Source organism: Gorilla gorilla, chromosome 4 (assembly GCF_029281585.2).
Source record: "Gorilla gorilla gorilla isolate KB3781 chromosome 4, NHGRI_mGorGor1-v2.1_pri, whole genome shotgun sequence".
Lineage (NCBI taxonomy): Eukaryota > Metazoa > Chordata > Mammalia > Primates > Hominidae > Gorilla > Gorilla gorilla.
Genome location: NC_073228.2, coordinates 23846420 through 23865719, shown reverse-complemented (window position 1 = coordinate 23865719; position 19300 = coordinate 23846420). Strand labels below are relative to the sequence as shown.

General features: G+C 42.9%; 2 protein-coding genes and 1 pseudogene across 2 annotated transcripts in view; all 3 read right to left on the bottom strand.

The window, feature by feature from the left end:
• LOC101151425 (leucine-rich repeat-containing protein 37A3-like) overlaps positions 1-13253 on the bottom strand; it is a 29707-nt gene extending 16454 nt beyond the window's left edge. The window contains 7 exon segments of the mRNA XM_063706153.1: positions 3081-3155; positions 3743-3814; positions 7258-7338; positions 7990-8061; positions 9940-10011; positions 11749-12097; positions 12100-13253. Coding sequence (XP_063562223.1) covers positions 3081-3155; positions 3743-3814; positions 7258-7338; positions 7990-8061; positions 9940-10011; positions 11749-12097; positions 12100-13102 — 1724 coding nt within the window. The 5' untranslated portion in view covers positions 13103-13253.
• LOC134758503 (leucine-rich repeat-containing protein 37A3-like) lies at positions 13143-14388 on the bottom strand (annotated as a pseudogene).
• On the bottom strand, positions 14388-14987 carry LOC129523509 (leucine-rich repeat-containing protein 37B-like). Its single transcript, XM_055386997.2, has one exon. The coding sequence runs from the start codon at positions 14951-14953 to the stop codon at positions 14489-14491; it is 465 nt and encodes a 154-aa protein (XP_055242972.2). The 5' UTR covers positions 14954-14987; the 3' UTR covers positions 14388-14488.
• Positions 14988-19300: the final 4313 nt, after the last annotated feature.

The following is a 19300-nucleotide window of genomic DNA, read 5'->3' as shown; positions in this document are numbered from 1 at the left end:
CCCAGGCTCAAGCAATCCTCCCACCTCAGTTTCCCAAGTAGCTGGGACCACAGGTGAGCACCACCACACCTGGCTAATTTTTATATTTTTGGTAGAGACAAGGTTTTACCATATTGCCCAGGTGGTCTAAAACTCCTGGCCTTAAGCAGTCGTCCTGCCTCAGCCTCCCAATGTGCTGGGATTATAGGCATGAGCTACTGCACCTAGTCCCTGAAAAGACTTGTATCTAGAATCTATAAAGCACTCTTTTTTTTTTTTTTTTAGACGGAGTCTCACTCTGTCGTCCAGGCTGGAGTGCAGTGGCGTGATCTCTGCTCACTGCAAGCTCCGCCCCCTGGGTTCACGCCATTCTCCTGCCTCAGCCTCCCGAGTAGCTGGGACTACAGGTGCCCGCCACTATGCCCGGCTAATTTTTTTTTTTTTTTTTTGTATATTTACTGGAGACGTGGTTTCACCATGTCAGCCAGGATGGTCCCGATCTCCTGACCTCATGATCAACCCGCCTCGGCCTCCCAAAGTGCTAGGATTACAGGCATGAGCCACCACGCCTGGCCTAAAGCACTCTTAAAACTCAATAATGACGAATGTCTCATGGGATTACAGGGAAAAAAGCCTCAATAAAAATATTAATATCCAATTAAAATATGGGAATAGATTTGAACAATTTAGTAAAGATATTTGCACATGAATATTCTATATCACTAGCTATTAAAGAAATGCAAATTAAAACCAGAATGAGATTCCACTACACAACTAGCAGTAGAAAGGTGAATATTTCTCTAAAAACTCAAATATAAGAATCTGCTGGGCTGGGCCAGGCATGGTGGCTCACGCCTGTAATCCCAGCACTTTGGGAGGCTAAGGTGGGTGGATCAAGTGAGGCCAGGAGTTCGAGACCAGCCTAGCCAACAAGATGAAACCCCATCTCTACTAAAAATACAAAAATTAGCTGGGCGTGGTGGTGCGCAGCTATAATCCCCGTTACTCAGGAGGCTGAGGGAGGAGAATCGCTTGAACCTGGTAGGCAGAGGTTGCTGTCAGCTGAGATCTTGCTGCTGCACTCCAGCAATGACTCTGTCTCAGAAAAAAAAAAAAAAAAAATCTGCTGGGCCAGGCATGGTGGCTCACGCCTATAATTCCAGCACTTTGGGAGGCTCGGCAGGTGGATCAAATGAAGTCAGGAGTTCAAGACCAGCCTGGCGAACATGGTGAAAGCCCGTCTCTACTAAAAATACAAAAATTAGCTGGGTGTGGTGGCAGGTGCCTATAGCTACTTGGGAGGCTGAGGCAGGAGAACTGTTTGAACTCAGGAGGTAGAGGCTGCAGTGAGCCAGGATGGCACCACTGCACTCCAGCCTGGGGACAGAGCAAGACTGTGTCGCCAAAAAAAAAAAAAAAAAAAAAAAAAATGCTGAAGATGTGGAACAACTGTGACTCTCATACAATGCTGGTGGAAATGTAAAATGGCACAGCCACTTTAGGAAACAGTTTAGCAGTTTCTTAAAAAGTTAAATATACACTAAGCATGTGAACAATCCAACTCCTAGGTATTTACCCAAAGAAATGAAAACATAGGTTCACACAAAGACCTGTATATGAGTGTTTTTAGAAGTTTTATTCATAATTGCCAAAAACTGGAAGCTGCCCAAATGTCCATACATTGATGAATGGATGAACACATTGATACGTCCACACAACTGAAATACTACTGAGCAATAAAAAGGAGTGAACAGTTGTCCTTCAGTGTCTGCAGGGGATTGGCTCCAGGACCCCCTGCAGATACCAAAGTCCACAGATGCTGAAGTCTTTTATATGAAATGACATAATACTTGATATAATAAATGACATAAGCCTCGGGTATACTTTAAATACCTAATACAGTGTAAATGGTATGTAAATAATTATACCATAAATTTTCTATTGTTTTTATTGTTGTATTATTATTTTACATATTTTTATTTTTTCCCAAATATTCTCCATCCATTGTTGGTTGAATCCATGGATGAGGAACCTGCAGATATGGAGGGCCAGCTGTACTGATAGGTGCAACAACATGGATGGTAGCATAATCTCAAAAAAATTATGCTAAGTGAGGCTGGGCAAGGTGGCTCACACCTGTAATCCTAACACTTTGGGAGGCCGAGGTGGGCGGATCACTTGAGGTCAGGAGTTCAAAACCAGTCTGGCCAACATGGTGAAACTTCGTCTCCACTAAAAGTACAAAAATTTGCTGGGCGTGGTGGCACACGCCTGTAGTCCCAGCTACTTGGGAGGCTGAGGCAGGAGAATTGCTTGAACCTGGGAGGTGGAGGTTGCAGTGAGCCGAGGTCACGCCGCTGCACTGCAGCCTGGGTGACAGTTAGACTCCATCTCAAAAAAAAAAAAAAAAAAGCAGTACTAAGTGAAAGAAGCCAAACACAAGAGGCTACATGCTACATGATTTCATTTATAAGATATTCTGAAAAACGCAAAACTATAGGAACAGAAATCAGATTAGTAGCTAACAGGGGCTGATGGTGGGAGGAGGGGATTGCCTACAAAGGGACACGAGGGGCCTTTTTGAGGTGACAGAAATGCTTTATATTGGGAATGTGGTGGTGGTTATGTAACTATACATTTGTCAAAACTCATCAAACTAGGGCCGGGCATGGTGGCTCACGCCTGTAATCCCAGCACTTTGGGAGGCTGAGGTGGGTGGATCACGAGGTCAGGAGATCGAGACCATCCTGACTAACACGGTGAAACCCCGTCTCCACTAAAAATACAAAAAATTAGCCGGGCGTGGCGGTGGGCACCTGTAGACCCAGCTACTCGGGAGGCTGAGGCAAGAGAATGGCGTGAACCCAGGAGGCAGAGCTTGCAGTGAGCCAAGATCGCGCCACTGCACTCCAGCCTGGGCGACAGAGTGAGACACCATCTCAAAAAAACCCAAACAAACAAAAACACTAATCAAACTATACACTTATAAAGGGTGAATGTTACATGAAAATTATATCTCAATAAACCTGACTTAAGAAAATAATAAAACAAACCTAAAAAACCAACTAAGTAAAAATAAATCTAAGAAAAAAATCACTTACAGTTTTTCCAATTCAACAGTCATCCTGAGAATGTTCTTAATTGTTGTAAGTGGGACTTGTATTGTTCCCATGTATCTGAAGAAGAAAGCCGAAACATTCATGATATGAAGCCCAATACCAAAATTCTGTACTTAAAAAGATATTTCAAGGACATGTGACTACTTCAATTTTGGCTTCTCTATAAAACAAGCCAGTTGAACAGTTTCTTTGCTGTAAAATTCCAGAGAGCTCTTATTAAAGAAATTAAAGTTGATCTGCATCATCAAATTTAATATTTAAGAGTAGAACTTACACTTTTTTTTTACCATTATCTTCTCATTTCATATTGCATTCACTCATTTTGATTATTTACTCTTTTCTTCCTTTTTAGAATAATGAACACCTATTCCTCTTTGCTTTCTTGGTTAAGTAGTATTCCTCCATATGTCTACATGTTCCAAATCTATACAGGTTTTTCAACACGGTTCTCTTCCTCTGCTGCTGCTGGCTGTCTTGACCATTACACATCTTTTCTTAATCCTTTTCTTTGCCAATAACTTTTTTCAATAACTCAGTTAAAATTTATGACTTTTTAGCCTAAATGCAAAATAATTAATCTTTGATGACAAATTTAAAAAGAGCATAAATCATCTCATGACTCATGAGAGTACTATAGTACTTACAGATATATTAATGCCGGCAGTTCCAAGAGATACGGATCTTCAACAGCTGTCAGAGGATTGTGATTGAGAATTCTGAAAAAAATGCAATGAAATTAAAATTACCTGCATTTTCAATGTGTGAAACTGCATCAAAAGTTTATATTCATTTTTTGTTATGGAACTTTTAGGTTAAAAAAATCATTTTCTGTTTTTACCTAATAAATCACCATTAGAATCTGTAAAGCACTATTCCTTTGGGAACTACCTAGGTCTCTAGAAGATAGAGGAGAGAAAGAGGGGAAGAAATAGAAAAAAATAACAAAAAGTGGATAACAAAGAAAAAATATGCTGCAGAACTTTTCAGGTCAAAAACCCTAGAAGTGACTATGTTGGTAGGAAGCCCTGACTCTGCAGGAAACACTATTTCTAGTGTCCTCCATAATTCAAGTTGCCCGTTTTTTTTTTGTTTGTTTGTTTTGTTTTTTTGTTTTTTTGAGATGGAGTCTTGCTCTGTCGCCCAGGCTGGAGAGCAATGGCTCCATCTCGGCTCACTGCAACCTCCACCTCCTGGGTTCAAGTGATTCTCCTGCCTCAGCCTCCTGAGTAGCTGGGATTACAGGTGCCTGCCAGCATGCCCAGCTAATTTTTGTATTTTTAGTAGAGATGGGGTTTTCTCATGTTGGACAGGCTGGTCTCAAACTCCTAACCTCAGGTGATCCATCCCCCTTGGCCTACCAAAGTGTTAGGATTACAGGCGTGAGCCACTGCACCTGACTGCTTGCCTTTTATCTTCATAAAGTTTTTTAATTTTTTGGTTTAATTTGCACAGTTAAGGAAAAAAAAATAGGACCAATTCTTTTGCTTTATAGCCACAGTAAAAGGGATAAATCTAAGAGGAGGAACTGGTCAAAACCATACTCCTATCACATACTCTCACTTGTCTTCTTGTATGACATCACAGCCTTTGTTACATTGCATATAATCATCTGTCTACTTGTCAGTCTCCTGGGCTATCAGCTCCTTGAGGGCAGAGACCACATCTTATTGTCATTGGCATTCCTGTGACTGGCATCATGTCTGAAATTTACTAGGGATTTAATAAATGTTTATTGAATAAACAAATGACATTTTGTTTATATGTCAATAAATGAATAAATTCATTTTGATGTGAATTTTTATTCCAAAATGCTGGAATCTATTTTCTTTTTAATTCTTTAAAGTGAATGAGAAAAAGAAAAGAAACAGGAAGAAATAAAAGAAAACCACCCTTTAGGTTAACCCAAGAATCACTGTACTTTTGCAGAAATTATAAAAATAATAATTATTACAGTGAGTATCTATTGGGCTGCTAGGTATTTGTGATCAGCATTTCACATTTAATCCTCACAATAACCTTATGTGGTAGATATTATTGCCCTATTTTATAAATGAGGAAACTGAGGCACAGAGAGGTAACAACTTGTCCTAGGTCACCAAGCTATTAAGAAACAAAGCTGTAATCTGAACTCATGTGCTTAATCTGTTATGAAGAAAAAGGGTTTACTTTAACCTTATGGTTTTTTAAATTTTTCTTTTCTTTCTCTTTCTTTCATTTCCCTTCCTCCCTCCTTCTTTCCCTTCCCTTCCTTCCCTCCCTCCTTGTCCTCCCTCCCTCCCTCCCTTCCTCCCTTCCTTCCTTCCTTCCTTCTTTTAAGTTAAAGTTTCCATTTATTGGCTGGGCCTGGTGGCTAAGGCCTATAATCCCAGCACTTTGGGAAGCTCAAGTGGGTGGATCATCTGAGGTCAGGAGTTCCAGACCAGCCTGACCCCATCTCCGTCGGAGTCTTGCTCTGTCACCCAGACTTGAGTGCAATGGCATGACCTTGGCTCACTGCAACCTCTGTCTCCTGGGTTCAAGTGATTCTCCTGCCTCAGCCTCCTGAGTAGCTAGGATTACATGTGCCCGCCACCACGCCCAGCTAATTTTTGTATTTTTAGTAGAGATGGGGTTTCACCATGTTGGTCAGGCTGGTCTTGAACTCCTGACTTCAGGTGATCCACCCACCTCAGCCTTCAGAAGTGCTGGAATTACAGGCATGAGCCACTGCTCCTGGCTGCCAGATTCTTTTGAGGGACTCCCAGTGTATAAAGTGTTTAGTAAAGGTGGTAAATTTAAGACATTTGTATTGATGCTACCTAAACCTCTTGATGGAGGGACCTAATGAGCCTGTTCTCTGGTGTGAGGGCAAATGAAAAACAGACCCTCAGTGCCCCTTCCCTAAGTTAAGCATCAGCAAATTAATGAGGACAGAGAGGAGCATCTGCAGAAACTGCTGCTCTAGTCCAGACACATCCTGAACGCCTCCCTGTACCTCAAAATGAACTGTGTGAAACTAGATTTCTGAACCACAAGAGAAGTGGAAAGTCTTTTCTAAAGTCAGATGTGGAGGAGAATCTTCACCTTGAGTCTAAACTCCCCTTCAGGCGATTGAATATACCCACTCTGATTTGCTGGGTATGTTATACAGAGAAATCATAGAATTCTTGCACTTATGGTAGAAGAGTAGTCAGGAAAGTATATGGAATTAAAATAGAGCGATGTATTTTCTTCACAAATTTTTTTTTTTTGGCACAATTGCTTAATATAAACACTATCTTGGCCAGGCATGGTGGCTTACACCCGTAACTCCAGCACTTTGGGAGGCTGAGGTGAGCGGATCACCTGAAGTCACAGGAGTTCGAGACCAGCCTGGAGGGAAGGTTGGAGTGCAGTAGCACAATCTTGGCTCACTGCAACTTCCACCTCCCGGGTTCAAGCCATTCTCATGCCTCAGCTTTTCGATAGCTAGGATCACAGGCACCTGCCACCACGATCTGCTAATTTTTGTATCTTTAGTAGAGATGGGATTTCACCATGTTGGCCAGGCTGGTCTCAAACTCCTGACCTCAAGTGATCCTCCCATCTTGGCCTCCCAAGGTGCTGGGATTACAGGCGTGAGCCACCACGCCTGGCCCTACACTTTGGATTTAACTTTGATTCCTGCTCATATGCAGAGTTTCTAACTGCTTAAATGTCTGCAACATTTAGCTGCAAGGAAGGAAGCTTAACACAAAGTCCTCCAGGGAGCAAAAAACTGCGCTGCCACAACCAGCTAATTTTTTTTGCATTTTTAGTAGGGTCAGGGTTTCACTATGTTGGCCAGGCTGGTGTTGAACTCCTGACCTCAGGTGATCCACCCGTCTTGGCTCCCAAAGTTCTGGGATTACAGGCCTGAGCCACCCCGCCCAGGAACAAGACTAATTTGGGGGTCACTTGTTTGATGCCTTTTCTTGCCCATGCTATAGGTCAGAACTAGGACAAGCAGAGGAGGTCATATATAAGCTATGTAAGTCTCTTGGCCTCTTTGTACCTTAGTTTCCCCATTTGAAAAAAGCAAATGGATCTTAAGACATACTTTTCAGAGTTCATAATGGGCTTATACCCAGCTAACCAATAATTGTATGAGTTTTTATACATAAACAGATGTTTACACTTATTCATCTTCTATTTCACTTACAACTTGTGTAAAAACTGCATTCCGTGCCAGGCCTGAAATGTTCCAAAGCTCAGTTCTGTTAGTAAATTGCAACCAAGATTTCTACAAAAAAAAAAAATAAGCCAAAGGAAAAAAAAATTATTTCAGAACATTTATCATTTGCCGTGAGTCTAATTTATATAGGATGGAACATAACCTCAATCCTTTCTCTATGCACTAAGGAAATCTCCCTGTGGAAGATACTGGCTTATGATTTATACTTTAACACTGCACATGTGGTGCATTAGATACAAAACAGTGAATGCTCAGTAAATACCTGTGTTGAGTGATCTTTATTTCTCTAGAACAGGATTTCACAACTTCAATGCCATCGACATTTTGGACTCTATAACTCTTTGCCGTGGAGGTTTGTCTTATACCTTGGAGGATGTTTAGCAGCATCTCTGGCCTCTGCCCACCAGATGCCAGGAGCACACCCACAGTTTTGTCAACCAAAACTGTCTCTGGACATTACCAAATGTCACCTGAGTACAAAATCACACCAGTTGAGAACCACTGCTCTCTGATGATTCACTATGATCTGTGTAATAATTCTCACACTAATCTTTGCTAGAGACAAAAACAGTTTGCTATATAATTTTAGTACCTTTCTACTGGTCAAATTTTAATCATATTTCAAAATGAATAGCAAAGAGGTTTATAATTAAGTTTTATAAAAATTCCAAATGTAATAAAGTTATATTTGTAACTTACATAAACTGCAAAAATGGTAGGGGTTCAAATGTATGCCTTTCAATAGACTGTATTTTATTGCAGGATAAATCTCTAGGAAAAGGAAAATATTGCCTTGATAAGTTATTAGATGTCGATTAGTATGAATAATAGAGTTTAGAATAATATTGAATACACATTTTTCAACTCTAAACGTTTGGACTTGTATTTGAACTTTCCAGAGCCCTAACCCTGCCCATACCTCTCCTAGAGTCTTACCTTCATAGTTTTAATAAATAAAATACACAACTTAATAGACTTTGGAATTAATTTTTCCTGAGAGCAGTAGATTTGATTAGATGCCCTTTTGTAGTCTCATCAAATCCTAGATTATGAGCTCAAAGTTTTGATCTCTATATATAGTTTCTAATATTAAAACAAATAGCCTCACATTTATACACCTTCCTAGTTTAGGTCTGTTTTCCTAAGCCAGTTCAGGTCTGTTTTCCTAAGCCAGTTCAGGATCAGAAGAAATAAAAGACATCCTTTCACAGCATTTGAAAGGAAGTTGCCCCTTTACCTAATACATAACTTTGAACTAATTCAAATCATATTAATATAATTAATTTATATCATATTAATATAAATTCATTTTTGGTTTTATATTGCTTTAATATTTCATGAAAGTGATTTCTTCAGTTATACAGTGATGGGGCTTGTTGTCCCTCCCTCTTTACCTGGATGGTGTTACGTTGTCTGGCTGGTGTCTGCATCTCTAGTCTCTCCCTTCCTAAACTATCCTGCACACAGTCATCATATAAACTCTCCAGAGGTGTCTTTTTTGGGGGCAATTAAAATTTTATATCTAAATAGTTTACATAGTCTTCACCCCAACAATTCCATTTCTAGATATCTATTCCACAGGAATACTTGCCCATATTCACAAAGAAGCATGTACGGGGATTTCATTGCAGCAACGCATGTAACAAGAAAACTAAGCCTAATCTAACAATTCATCAATGGGGGAATTATTAAATAAACTACGGTGCATCCATACCGTGGATTATGCAGGAGTTTAAATGAATGGGGTGACCCTCTAAGTACTGGGAAGGAAGGAAATCATGAAGTGAAAGAATATCATGTCATATAATAAGTGATACACGTATATGATATCATATAGGTGAAACACTTGTCAAATTGGATATATAACCATGAAGTAAAAGAATCAAGTTGCAAGAAGTTACCATTTAGGTAAAGAAAAAAGATTTTAAAAACCACACAACAAATCTATTTTGCCTTATGTAAATATGTATGTAGGCAAATGGGAAAAAGTCTGGTAGCATGTATACTAAATGCAGAGCAGCATTACCTCAGGGATGAGGGAGTAGGGCACAAGGAGGGTTTTTGTTATACCTGTTATTGCATTTTTATACATTAAAAATAGAATCATGGGCTGGGGGTGGTGGCTCATGCCTGTAATATGAGCACTTCAGGAGGCCAAGGTGGGAGGATCACTTGAGCTCAGGAGTTCAGGACCAGCCTAAATGGCATAGGAAGACCCTGTCTCTACAAAAAATACAAAATGAGGTGGGCGTGGTGGCCTGCACCTGTGATCCCAGCTACTTGGGAGGCTGAGGTGGGAGGATCACTTGTGCCTGGGAGGTGAAAGCTGCAGTGAGCTGTGACTGTGCCACTGCACTCCAGCCTGGGGGACAAAGTAAGACCCTGTCTCTTAAAAAAAAAAGAGGGAAAAAAGAGAATATAACCACGCATTATTTCTGTGATAAAAAATAAATTTAAATTGCCTCTTATTTTAAAGAGAGCCTACCAAATTTAATTTTAAAATAACCGTAGGATCGCAATCAACAGAGGTTGATTTGGGATATGGAGGGGAAATATCTTTTCTCAGAGGTACCGACCTCAAAATTCTGGACCAAGAAGGATCTTACAATGCAGTTAGTTTTTTGTCACATTTGGAGAGAATATACTCACAGTTTCTTGGTCCAACTGTATGCTTTCCATACATTTCCATCAACGTAGGAAATATAGTTTCCTTGGTAACTTCTGTGAAGAAACACAGTTTATATCCTTGAATAGGTAGGAAAACAATGAACAGGATAAGTAAAAGAATCATGGCAACCTTGTCGGGGATATTCAGAAACAGAAAATAACACCTGCTTTCTCACTTCCAGAGCTATTAGCTTCCCAGTTTGCACAGTTCATCAAGAAGTAATGCCGGGCCACTGGCACAAATCATGAGGCATCTCCTGGAAGCTTAACTTCCTATCCATCCCATCTCTTGGACAGACGATGCCAGTTAATTACTTTGAATGTAAGGACCTTATCCAAAAGCACTTATGTGTCTAAACTAACTCCTTCTACAAATAAAAAATGGTAAATACTTCAACAGAAAAATGGGCAAAAGCTTATCATTATCAATAAATAAGTAGAAAGAAACCCTATGCCAGGTGACACCAAAGCTTTGCCCTCTGTTGAAACATCCTAGGCTTTTTCTCTCCATTCTTATTACAACTGATCTGATTTGGCCCCTTCACACCTTACTCCTACATTTTGCTAGACCTTTCTATTTTGTCTCCCTGAAATAAGATTTTCCCTTTGAGCACTCTACATATGGATTCTAAAATAATCCTTTGCATGTTTACACTTGAACATAAAGCAAAAAACAAAATAAAATGAAAGAATCCTTTTGTTTTCATCATTTAATCTCTCTTGCTTGGAAACTTTCAATGGCTTTCCATACCCCATTTTGTAGCTTTCAAACTCCTATAGCTGATAGTCAAAGTTTTACATAATGATATCTTCATTGCTCCCTCACCTAATTCTTTGTAGGCACATTGGTCTACTAAATTCCAACCATACCTGTAGCCATGCCTTTGCCTAGACTGTACTCCCATTTTTTTTTTCTATTTAACAAATTATAGCTACTCTTTAAGACCCAAGTAAAGTTTTAGCTTATCCATGTAGCTTTCCCTGATCTCCACACCTCAAGGATCACAGATTCTGGTAAATTATAGCACCAATGGTCTGCATTATCTTTTAGTAATTAATTATATATACCTCCCTTTTTATGCCTATTCTCTTTCTTCCCTCCTATCATTTTCATGTTCTGGAGACAGTAGCATACTTGGCCCTGGGTGTGACACGAAACGAGTGCTACATATAGAAAGCCAGGGACAGAGATGAGTTCTGGACATAACTAAAGGACTGAGTAATCATGTTAACAGTCAACACTCCTACATATGCTAGGCACTGATGAAGTGTTTCATATATTCACTCACCTAAATTTCACAACAATCCTGTGAAATGCTAACTAGCATAATCCTCAGTTTAAAGGTGAGGAAATTGAGTCACAGGCAGAATAACTTGCTCTGGGTCACCAAGCTAATAAATGACAGATCTGGGTTCAAACCCAGGCAGCCTGGCTCCAGAATAAACCCTTAACCACTTACTGCATCATCACTGAGATCGGGAGAGGGACAGGCTGCTGTAAAGGGAGTGAAGGGAAAACGGGAGGAGAGCAGCGGTTAAGCAATGATGTGATGGGGCTAAATAAAAATGAATAAGAAATGAGTAAAAGACTGGAGTAAAAGGAAAAGACTGGAGAAGGGGCCTAACAGTAAAGGAGAATGAAGAGAAGGGAGAGTTGACAAGCAAAGGTGAAAGCAGAAAGTCAGTTGTCAATATGGCTTAGGGAGATAAAGAAGGCCCAGGAAGGCCTCCAGGAAAAGGCTGCCATGTCAGGCAGGACACAGAGGACAATTGAGGAAAGGTGATTCTTACAAGATGGGGAAGGTGCCATTGTGGGTGTTGGGCTGTGGCACAGGCACTTGGCGGAACCTCTGCTTTGGACTGAGATCAATACAAGACAGCGTCTCATATCTGCAGGTACAGAGCTTACATATGTTGGTGCTTGTGGAGGCCTTCTGTTCCTCTGGTGCAGTTAAAGCCTTATTTTGGGTGTAACTTTCAGACTGCACCAATGAATCCTGAGCAGGTTCTAGTTCAGTAGGTGGACCTGTGACTTCAGTCAGGCTTGGATGCAGAGTCTGAACCTGGTCTGGAAGAGGAGCTGCAGTCTTCTCCAGGGCTGTAGAATGTCCAGTCTCTGTAGTGGGTTCTGGAGTGATGGAAGTCCCAGGTCTGGAGGCTGAGTTGATGTCTCCTCCATGGTTGGAGATGGTTTAACCCCTGTAGTAAGTTCTGTAGTTATGGTAAGCTCCAGGTCCAGAGGTTGAACTGTGACTTGAGGGACGTTTGAATGCTAAGCCTGACCCTTGTCTGAAGGTGCAAGTGTCACCTCAGAGTGTTTTGGAGGAGGAGTTGTAGTCAGGGCTGTAGAAGGTTCAGCCTCTGTCGTGGATTCTGGAGTGATGGTAAGTCCCAGGTCCAAAGGTTGAACTGTGGCTTGAGTCAGGTGTGAATGCTGAGTCTGAACCTGGTCTGGATGTGGAAGTGTCACCTTAGGGTGCTTTGGCAGAACTATAGTCTTCTTCAGGGGTGTAGAATGTTCAACCTCCATAGTGGGTTCTGGAGTGACGGTAAGTCCCAGGTCCACAGGTTGAACTATGACACTGGGTGATATTTGATGCTGAGCTTGATCCTGACCTGGTGTTGGAATTGTTACCTCTTGATATACTGGAAGTTGGGGTACAACTTTCTTAGGAGGCTGAGTTGGGGTCTGCTGCATGGTTGGAGAAAGTTCAACCTCCGTAGTGGATTCTGGAGTGATGGTAAGCCCCAGGTCCACAGGTTGAACTGTGGCTTGAGTCAGGTGTAAATGCTGAATCTGAACCTGGTCTGGATGTGGAAGTGTCACCTTAGGGTGCTTTGGAGGAACTATAGCCTTCTTCAGGGCTGTAGAATGTTCAACATCCTTAGTGGGTTCTGGAGTAATGGTAAGTCCCAGGTCCAAAGGTTGAACTGTGACACTGGGCAATGTCCAATGCTGAGCTTGATCCTGACCTGGTGTTGGAACTGTCACCTCATAATGAGCTGGAGGTTGAGCTGCAACCTCCTTAGGTGGTTCTGGAAGCTGAGCTGGGACCATCTGCTGGCTTGAAGATTCTACCTCCTTAGGGGGCTCTGGAGCCTGAACTGTGGCCTCCTGCTGGGTCGGAGAAGGTTCTGCCTCCATAGGGGGCTCTGGAATCTGAGCTGGAGCCTCTTGCTGAGTTAGAGATGGTTCCACCTACTGAGGGAACTCTGGAGGCAAAGATGGGGCCATCTGCTGGGTCAGAGAGGGTTCTATCACCATAGGGGGCTCTGAAGACTGAGCAGGGACTGCCTGCTGGACTGGAGAGGATTCTACCTCTTTAGGTGACTCTAAAAGCTGAGTTGGGGCCTGCTGTAGGACTGGAGATGGTTTGACCTTCTCAGGTGGCTCTGATGGCTCAGCTGGTATCTCCCCTGTGGTGGAGAACTGACCTCTTCAGTGGACTTCAGAGGATGACTTGAGGCTTCCTGCTGGGTTGCAGATGGTTCAGCCTCCTTAGGGGGCTCTGGTGGCTCAGCTGGGAACTCTTGCTGGACTGGAGAAGGTTCTGCCTCCCTAGGGGGATCTGGAGTCTGAGCTGTGGCCTCTTGCTGGACTGGAGATTCAGTCTTTTCAGGAGAACGCAGAGGTGGGGAAGGGACATCAGGCTGGGCTAAAGAAAATTCAGCCTGCTCAGTGGGAATAGGAGGGTTGTCCTGCTGGGCTGGAGAAGATTCAACCTCCCCAGAAGACTCAGAAGGCTGAGCTGGCTGCTTCTGCTCACTGAGGGAAAGTTCAGGCTCTATAGGAGGACCTGGAGGCTCAGTTGGGGCCTCATCTTGGATTGCAGAAGGTTCCATCTCTTCTAGAGGCTGAGCTGGGCTCTCCTGCTGGGTCTGAGAAGATTCAGCCTCCCTAGAAGACTCAGAAGGCTGAGCTGGCTGCTCCTGCTCACTGGGGGAAAGTTCAGGCTCCATAGGAGGAATGGGAGGCACAGTTGGGGCCTCCTGTTGGGTTGCAGAAGGTTCCACCTCCTCTGGAGGCTGAATTGGGGTCTCCTGCTAGGCTTGGGAAGATTCTGTCTCATTGGTAGGCTCTGAAGTTATGGTAACATCCACATCTGCAGGTTTAAACTGTAATGTTGGGCAAGTTATAATGAGCTTGATCCTCACCCGGAGGTTGAACTGTCACCTCATGATTTGGTGGAGTTTGAGCTAGACTCTCCATAGAGGACTCTGGAGGCAGCCCTAGAAGCTCATCAGAGTTCACCGGAGTTCTGGAGGCAGGCTGCTGGGATACAGTATATCCACACTTGAATATTCATCCAGCAAAGTTTGTTTCTGACATCGAGGTTTGGATGATTGGTTAGCAAGGCTCCAGTGCTGAGCTAGATCTCTCTTCAGCTTCTTGGGTGAAACAATAAATTTGGTTGGTTTTTGAAACCTTACTGTCTAGTGGAACAAGTATTTCATCTGCCTGATGATCTGCAGCCCGATCTAGATCTGCAGTTTGAACCTTACTTTTGAGGCAAGGAAGCTGAACTAGGGTCTAGTTCTGATCCCAGTCCAGCATTGGAACCACCTCTCGGTGCCTTTTTTTCGGAGTCAGCTTGTCATTTAGATCCTGGTGTGCAGCCGAGAACTGCTCTGGCCCCGGGGGCAGCTCTCCAGCTGAATCCGTGTCCAGGAACAGAACCAAATTTTCAGTCGATTCCTGGGGCGGGGCTGACATCTGGGAGGAAGCAGACGACGCCACGTAATCAAAGCCCTCCAGGTCAGCAGAGGGAGTAGACGCATGGGAAGATTCCCATGGGAGATGGGAGGAGCAGGAAGACTGGGGCTCAGTAGGTCCCAGGGGGTTAGAGGTCAGCTGGAGCGGGTCTTTGACCCACTCCAGAGGCTGAGCCTCCTGGACTAGTAGCCACAATAGTTGCCACGTGAGGAAGGGCCGTGGGCCCCAGAGACGCAGCTGGGACATGACACACGCTGGCGCCGCGCGGTGAGCGGGAGCCATTCTAACAGCCTGGAGAGGCTCGCACCCGCGATAAGCGTGTGCCCCGCCCAGTCTTTATGACATCTTTATGCCACCTTTATTAGGCTTGGGTCCAGATCTGCTCCATGTCTCCATGGCAATCTTATGTCACAATCCCGCCCAAGCTCCCCTTTCCCCCCTCCCCTCTCCTCCCCTTAGCGAGGTAGGATTTGGGCCGCAGACCCGGGTGGTCCCAGGACTCCTGGGGCCTGTTGTGGTGGAGTGGGGTGGGGGCACGGCAGAGCTTCCCAAGGAAGTCACGGGACCCCACCTCAGAATATTCAGAAGCTCTAGTCCAGTTCTGGCAGCCTGAACTCTTCCTCCTCCAAGGTGAAATCCAAGAATACGCTTCCTTCCAAGGACAGCAACTGACCTGCAAAATGGGCGCCAGTTAGGGTGGCAGGGAGGACGCACATTACAGTCATTTATTCCAAAATTTGCCATTTTTGCCAAACTTTCGGTATCTTTTGTTGCATGTTTGATAATTCACCACCCTATTAGGTAGGGGCTGTCAGGGAGTAAGCCAGGACTCCAAATTTTCTGTAGGAGGGGCGTTGGGGGTAGGCAGTTCAATCTGGGAGAGTGAAGAATCCTTTGCACTAGCCTGGGAGGAGGCTGAACTGTCATCCTGCCTTGACTTAACACAGCCATTACCCTAGAAGTTACAGCACCATCCTTCAGAGATCTACCTTGTGTGTGCACATGGAGAAGAGGCTTAGGTTGTTAAAGTCAGCATGTTAAATAATTTCCTGAAATGCGACTATAACTAGAACCCAGCTGACTTCCCCCACAGCCACTCTTACCTATTGTATTACTGTCTGGGACAATTACCAGCATGTAAACTCCAAGAAGGTGCTTCATCTTTTTCCAGTGCCTGGCATAGGCATAGCGTGCACAGTGATGGTTTTAAAATTGAAGGGGGGCCAGGTGCAGTGGCTCACACCCATAATCCCAGAACTTTGGGAGGCTGAGGTAGGCGGATCACTGAGGTCAGAAGTTCAAGAACAGCCTGACCAACATGGTGAAACTCTGTCTCTACTAAAAATACAAAATTAGCCGGGTGTGGTAGCGCATGCCTATAATCCCAGCTACTTGGGAGGCTGAGGCAGGAGGATCACTTGAACCTGGGAGGCGGAGGTTGCAGTGAGCCGAGATCGCGACATTGCACTCCAGCCTGGGCAACAAGAGTGAAACTCTGCCTCAATAAAATAAAATAAAATAAAATAAAATAAAATAAAATAAAATTGAAGGGATTCCAAGATTCGCCTCATGTAGGGATAGATCTATTGTTATAATCAGATTTCCGAAATCAGTGCTGACTTCCTCTCACATTTCACGGGAAGCTAGACTTCTTAAAGCTTGAAGTTTCCTTGGTGGGTTTTATTTAAATTGAATTAAAATAATTATTTTACAGGGAAAAACTTCAAAACACTTTGCAACTTTGGTGTAAAAGTTAAATAAAACACTCTAGCCCCAAATGAAGTTCTCACTGAAATGAAACTTTTGCTCCTTTTTTTTTTAAAAAAAAATTCCATATATAGTAAATAATGACTGTTTTGAGATTTAGAAACTTAATCCCTATTTAAGAGCTTTCATATACAGTCATGAGTTGCTTGCCATCATAGCGTATACTTACACAAACTTAGGTGGTATAGCCTACAGCACACCTAGGCTATTTTTAGTAGAGACAGGGTTTCACCATGTTGGCCAGGCTAGTCTTGAACTCCTGACCTCATGATCCACCCGTCTTGGCCTCCCAAAGTGCTGGGATTACAGGCGTGAGCCATGGCACCTGGCCTGTTTGTTTGTTTTTTGAGATGGAGTTTCGCTCTTGTTGGCCAGGATTCAGTGCAATGGCATGATGTCGGCTCACAGCAACCTTCGCCTCCCAGTTCAAGTGATTCTCTTGCCTCAGCCTCCCGAGTAGCTGGGATTACAGGCATGCACCACCATTTCTCCATGTTGGTCAGGCTGGTCTTGAACTCCTGACCTCAGGTGATCCACCGGCCTCGGCCTCCCAAAGCACTGGCATTACAGGTGTGAGCCACCACGCCTGGCTCTGTTACCCTTTAGTTTTTATCTCCACATACTTGAATTAAGCCGTGTAGTTCTTCTTCCCATCTGACATCTATAATCTCTTCACTGGGTCTGTACTCCACAGCTATTTTACCACTTTCTGAAATAAAGTTAGCAAGGAGCAATTCAGAATATTTTTCATTCTAAAACTTCCTGCATATAATGGTAGCACCCCACAGTGAGACATTCTTTTGGTTTCTAAAAGCAGAAAATAAGAGCATTTTCCTGGAAGTTTCCTCATCTCATCACATACTTCCCTTTCCCTTTCTGCCTTCCTTCCCCTCCCTTCCCCTCCCCTCCCCTCCCCTCCCTCCCTTTCTTCTTTTTCAGGGTCTCACTCTGTCACTCAGGCTGGAGTACAGTGGCACTGTCATAGCTCACTGCAGCCTGGAATTCCTGGGCTCAAGTGATCTTCCTGCCTTAGCCTCCAGAGTAGCAGGGACTACACCACTGTGCCCGGCTAATTCTCTTTTTTAGAGACATGGTCCTGCTTTGTTATTCAGGCTGTCTCGAACTCCTGACTTGAAGTGTCCTTCTGTCTTGGCCTCCCAAAGTGCTGAGATTTGAGGTGTGAGTCACCATGTCCAGTCTCACACCTCAGTTTTTAACATATGTATGAAATATCAACAGTGTTTGGTTCAAAGGACTTTATGATCTTACAGATAGGAGCTAAGGAATAATAACATAAGAAATAAAAAATTTGGAAACAAAAATGTTCAATCACAATATGATTAAATAGTAAGGCATCAAGTGGGGGGTCGAAGTTCAAATCCAAAATGGAGACCACTGGGCTAGTAGACACTTCACATTAGAAGCACGGCTAGGTGTCTACTCCCTGAGAACCAAAATTCCACCAGATACAATGAACAAAGCTTCAGAGAGAGAGAACACTTGAACATTTTATTGGCAGAAAATATCCCACATACTCTATAGACAATACAACTTCCTTCAAGGCAAATTACAGATATAAGGCTTTTGGTCTAAGAAGATTTGAGTGTGTGCAAGGGATACCTTTGCATACTAGGGAGAGGTAAACAACCCACACGTTTAGCTTGGTTATTAAAGGTTGTTACTCAGACTTGACAGTTGATGACCAAGGAGGTAAGACTTTCACTAGAAGGGCGGCCCAGGTTGGAAAGCCGAGGGCAATCAGGGCCACCTCTTACAAGCAAATAAAGGTCTGTGGTAACTGAATTAGGATCTCTGTCTCTAAGTCTTCAGGGCTGTGAAGCAGAAGAGCAACTCTGTTCAGGGACTCTTTGCTAAACATCGGGCTTCCTCTGGGCACAACCTATAACATTTGCACCACTGTAGAACTGAACAGGGAATACAAGCAATGCCATTCAATAGCATGACCACTTCCAAGGCTCACAGCAAAGCAGCTGATTATTGCATAAGAATCCTATTTGGCCAATATGTCAGTGCCAGAAATGAAAGCTGGAACTGAATTCTCGATTCGGGAAACATAATCTAGTAAACTCTTCGGCAGAGAGTTTATTCAGAGAGAAAACAACAATAATAGCATATTTTGTCGCTTACCTTGTAAGTACAGTTCTGAGTTTTTACATTTGTCATCTCATTTTCTCAAACAGTATCCCCCATAAGGTTGATTGGATTACTAACCCCAGTTTGCAGATGAAGAGATTGCAGCTTAGAGATATTAAATATCTTCAAATTTCTCTGGCTATAAGACTTAAAATTGCATAAAAAAATCTAAGAGACAGAGTTAGGACTCAAATCCATGTGTCCAAAGCTTATAATCACTATTCTGTATGATAGGCATGCAATTGAAGAAGACCTGCCTCAAACATTTTCCGTGTGAACTGAGGCAAGTCCTTTTACAACTATAAACTAGGGATAATAGTTGCTGCCATTTTTTCTACAAATGTCACAAATAACAAATTTGAGCCTGTCGCTGTGAAAGAATTTAGCAAATGAAAGCATACTATGGAGTGTTTTAGATATCGATATTTTTATCCAATTAACTTTTCAAAATGAGTTTATTTGCTCATTGAAACTGAAGTTAAAATTAAGAAAGTTTTACCTAGAACCACAATCAACAGTTTCTGGAATGCATCTGACAAAACCTTCTGAATAGCAAGCTTCTGGGCTGTCTTCCCTTTCATAAGGAACAATAACGGTCTTAAATCCAACCAAAACAAATGGATTTAAGATGCCTATCTGAGTGATAATTGCTACATGTTTAAAAAATAAAAATGCATCCACGATTCTTAGCTCATAATCTTCATGATT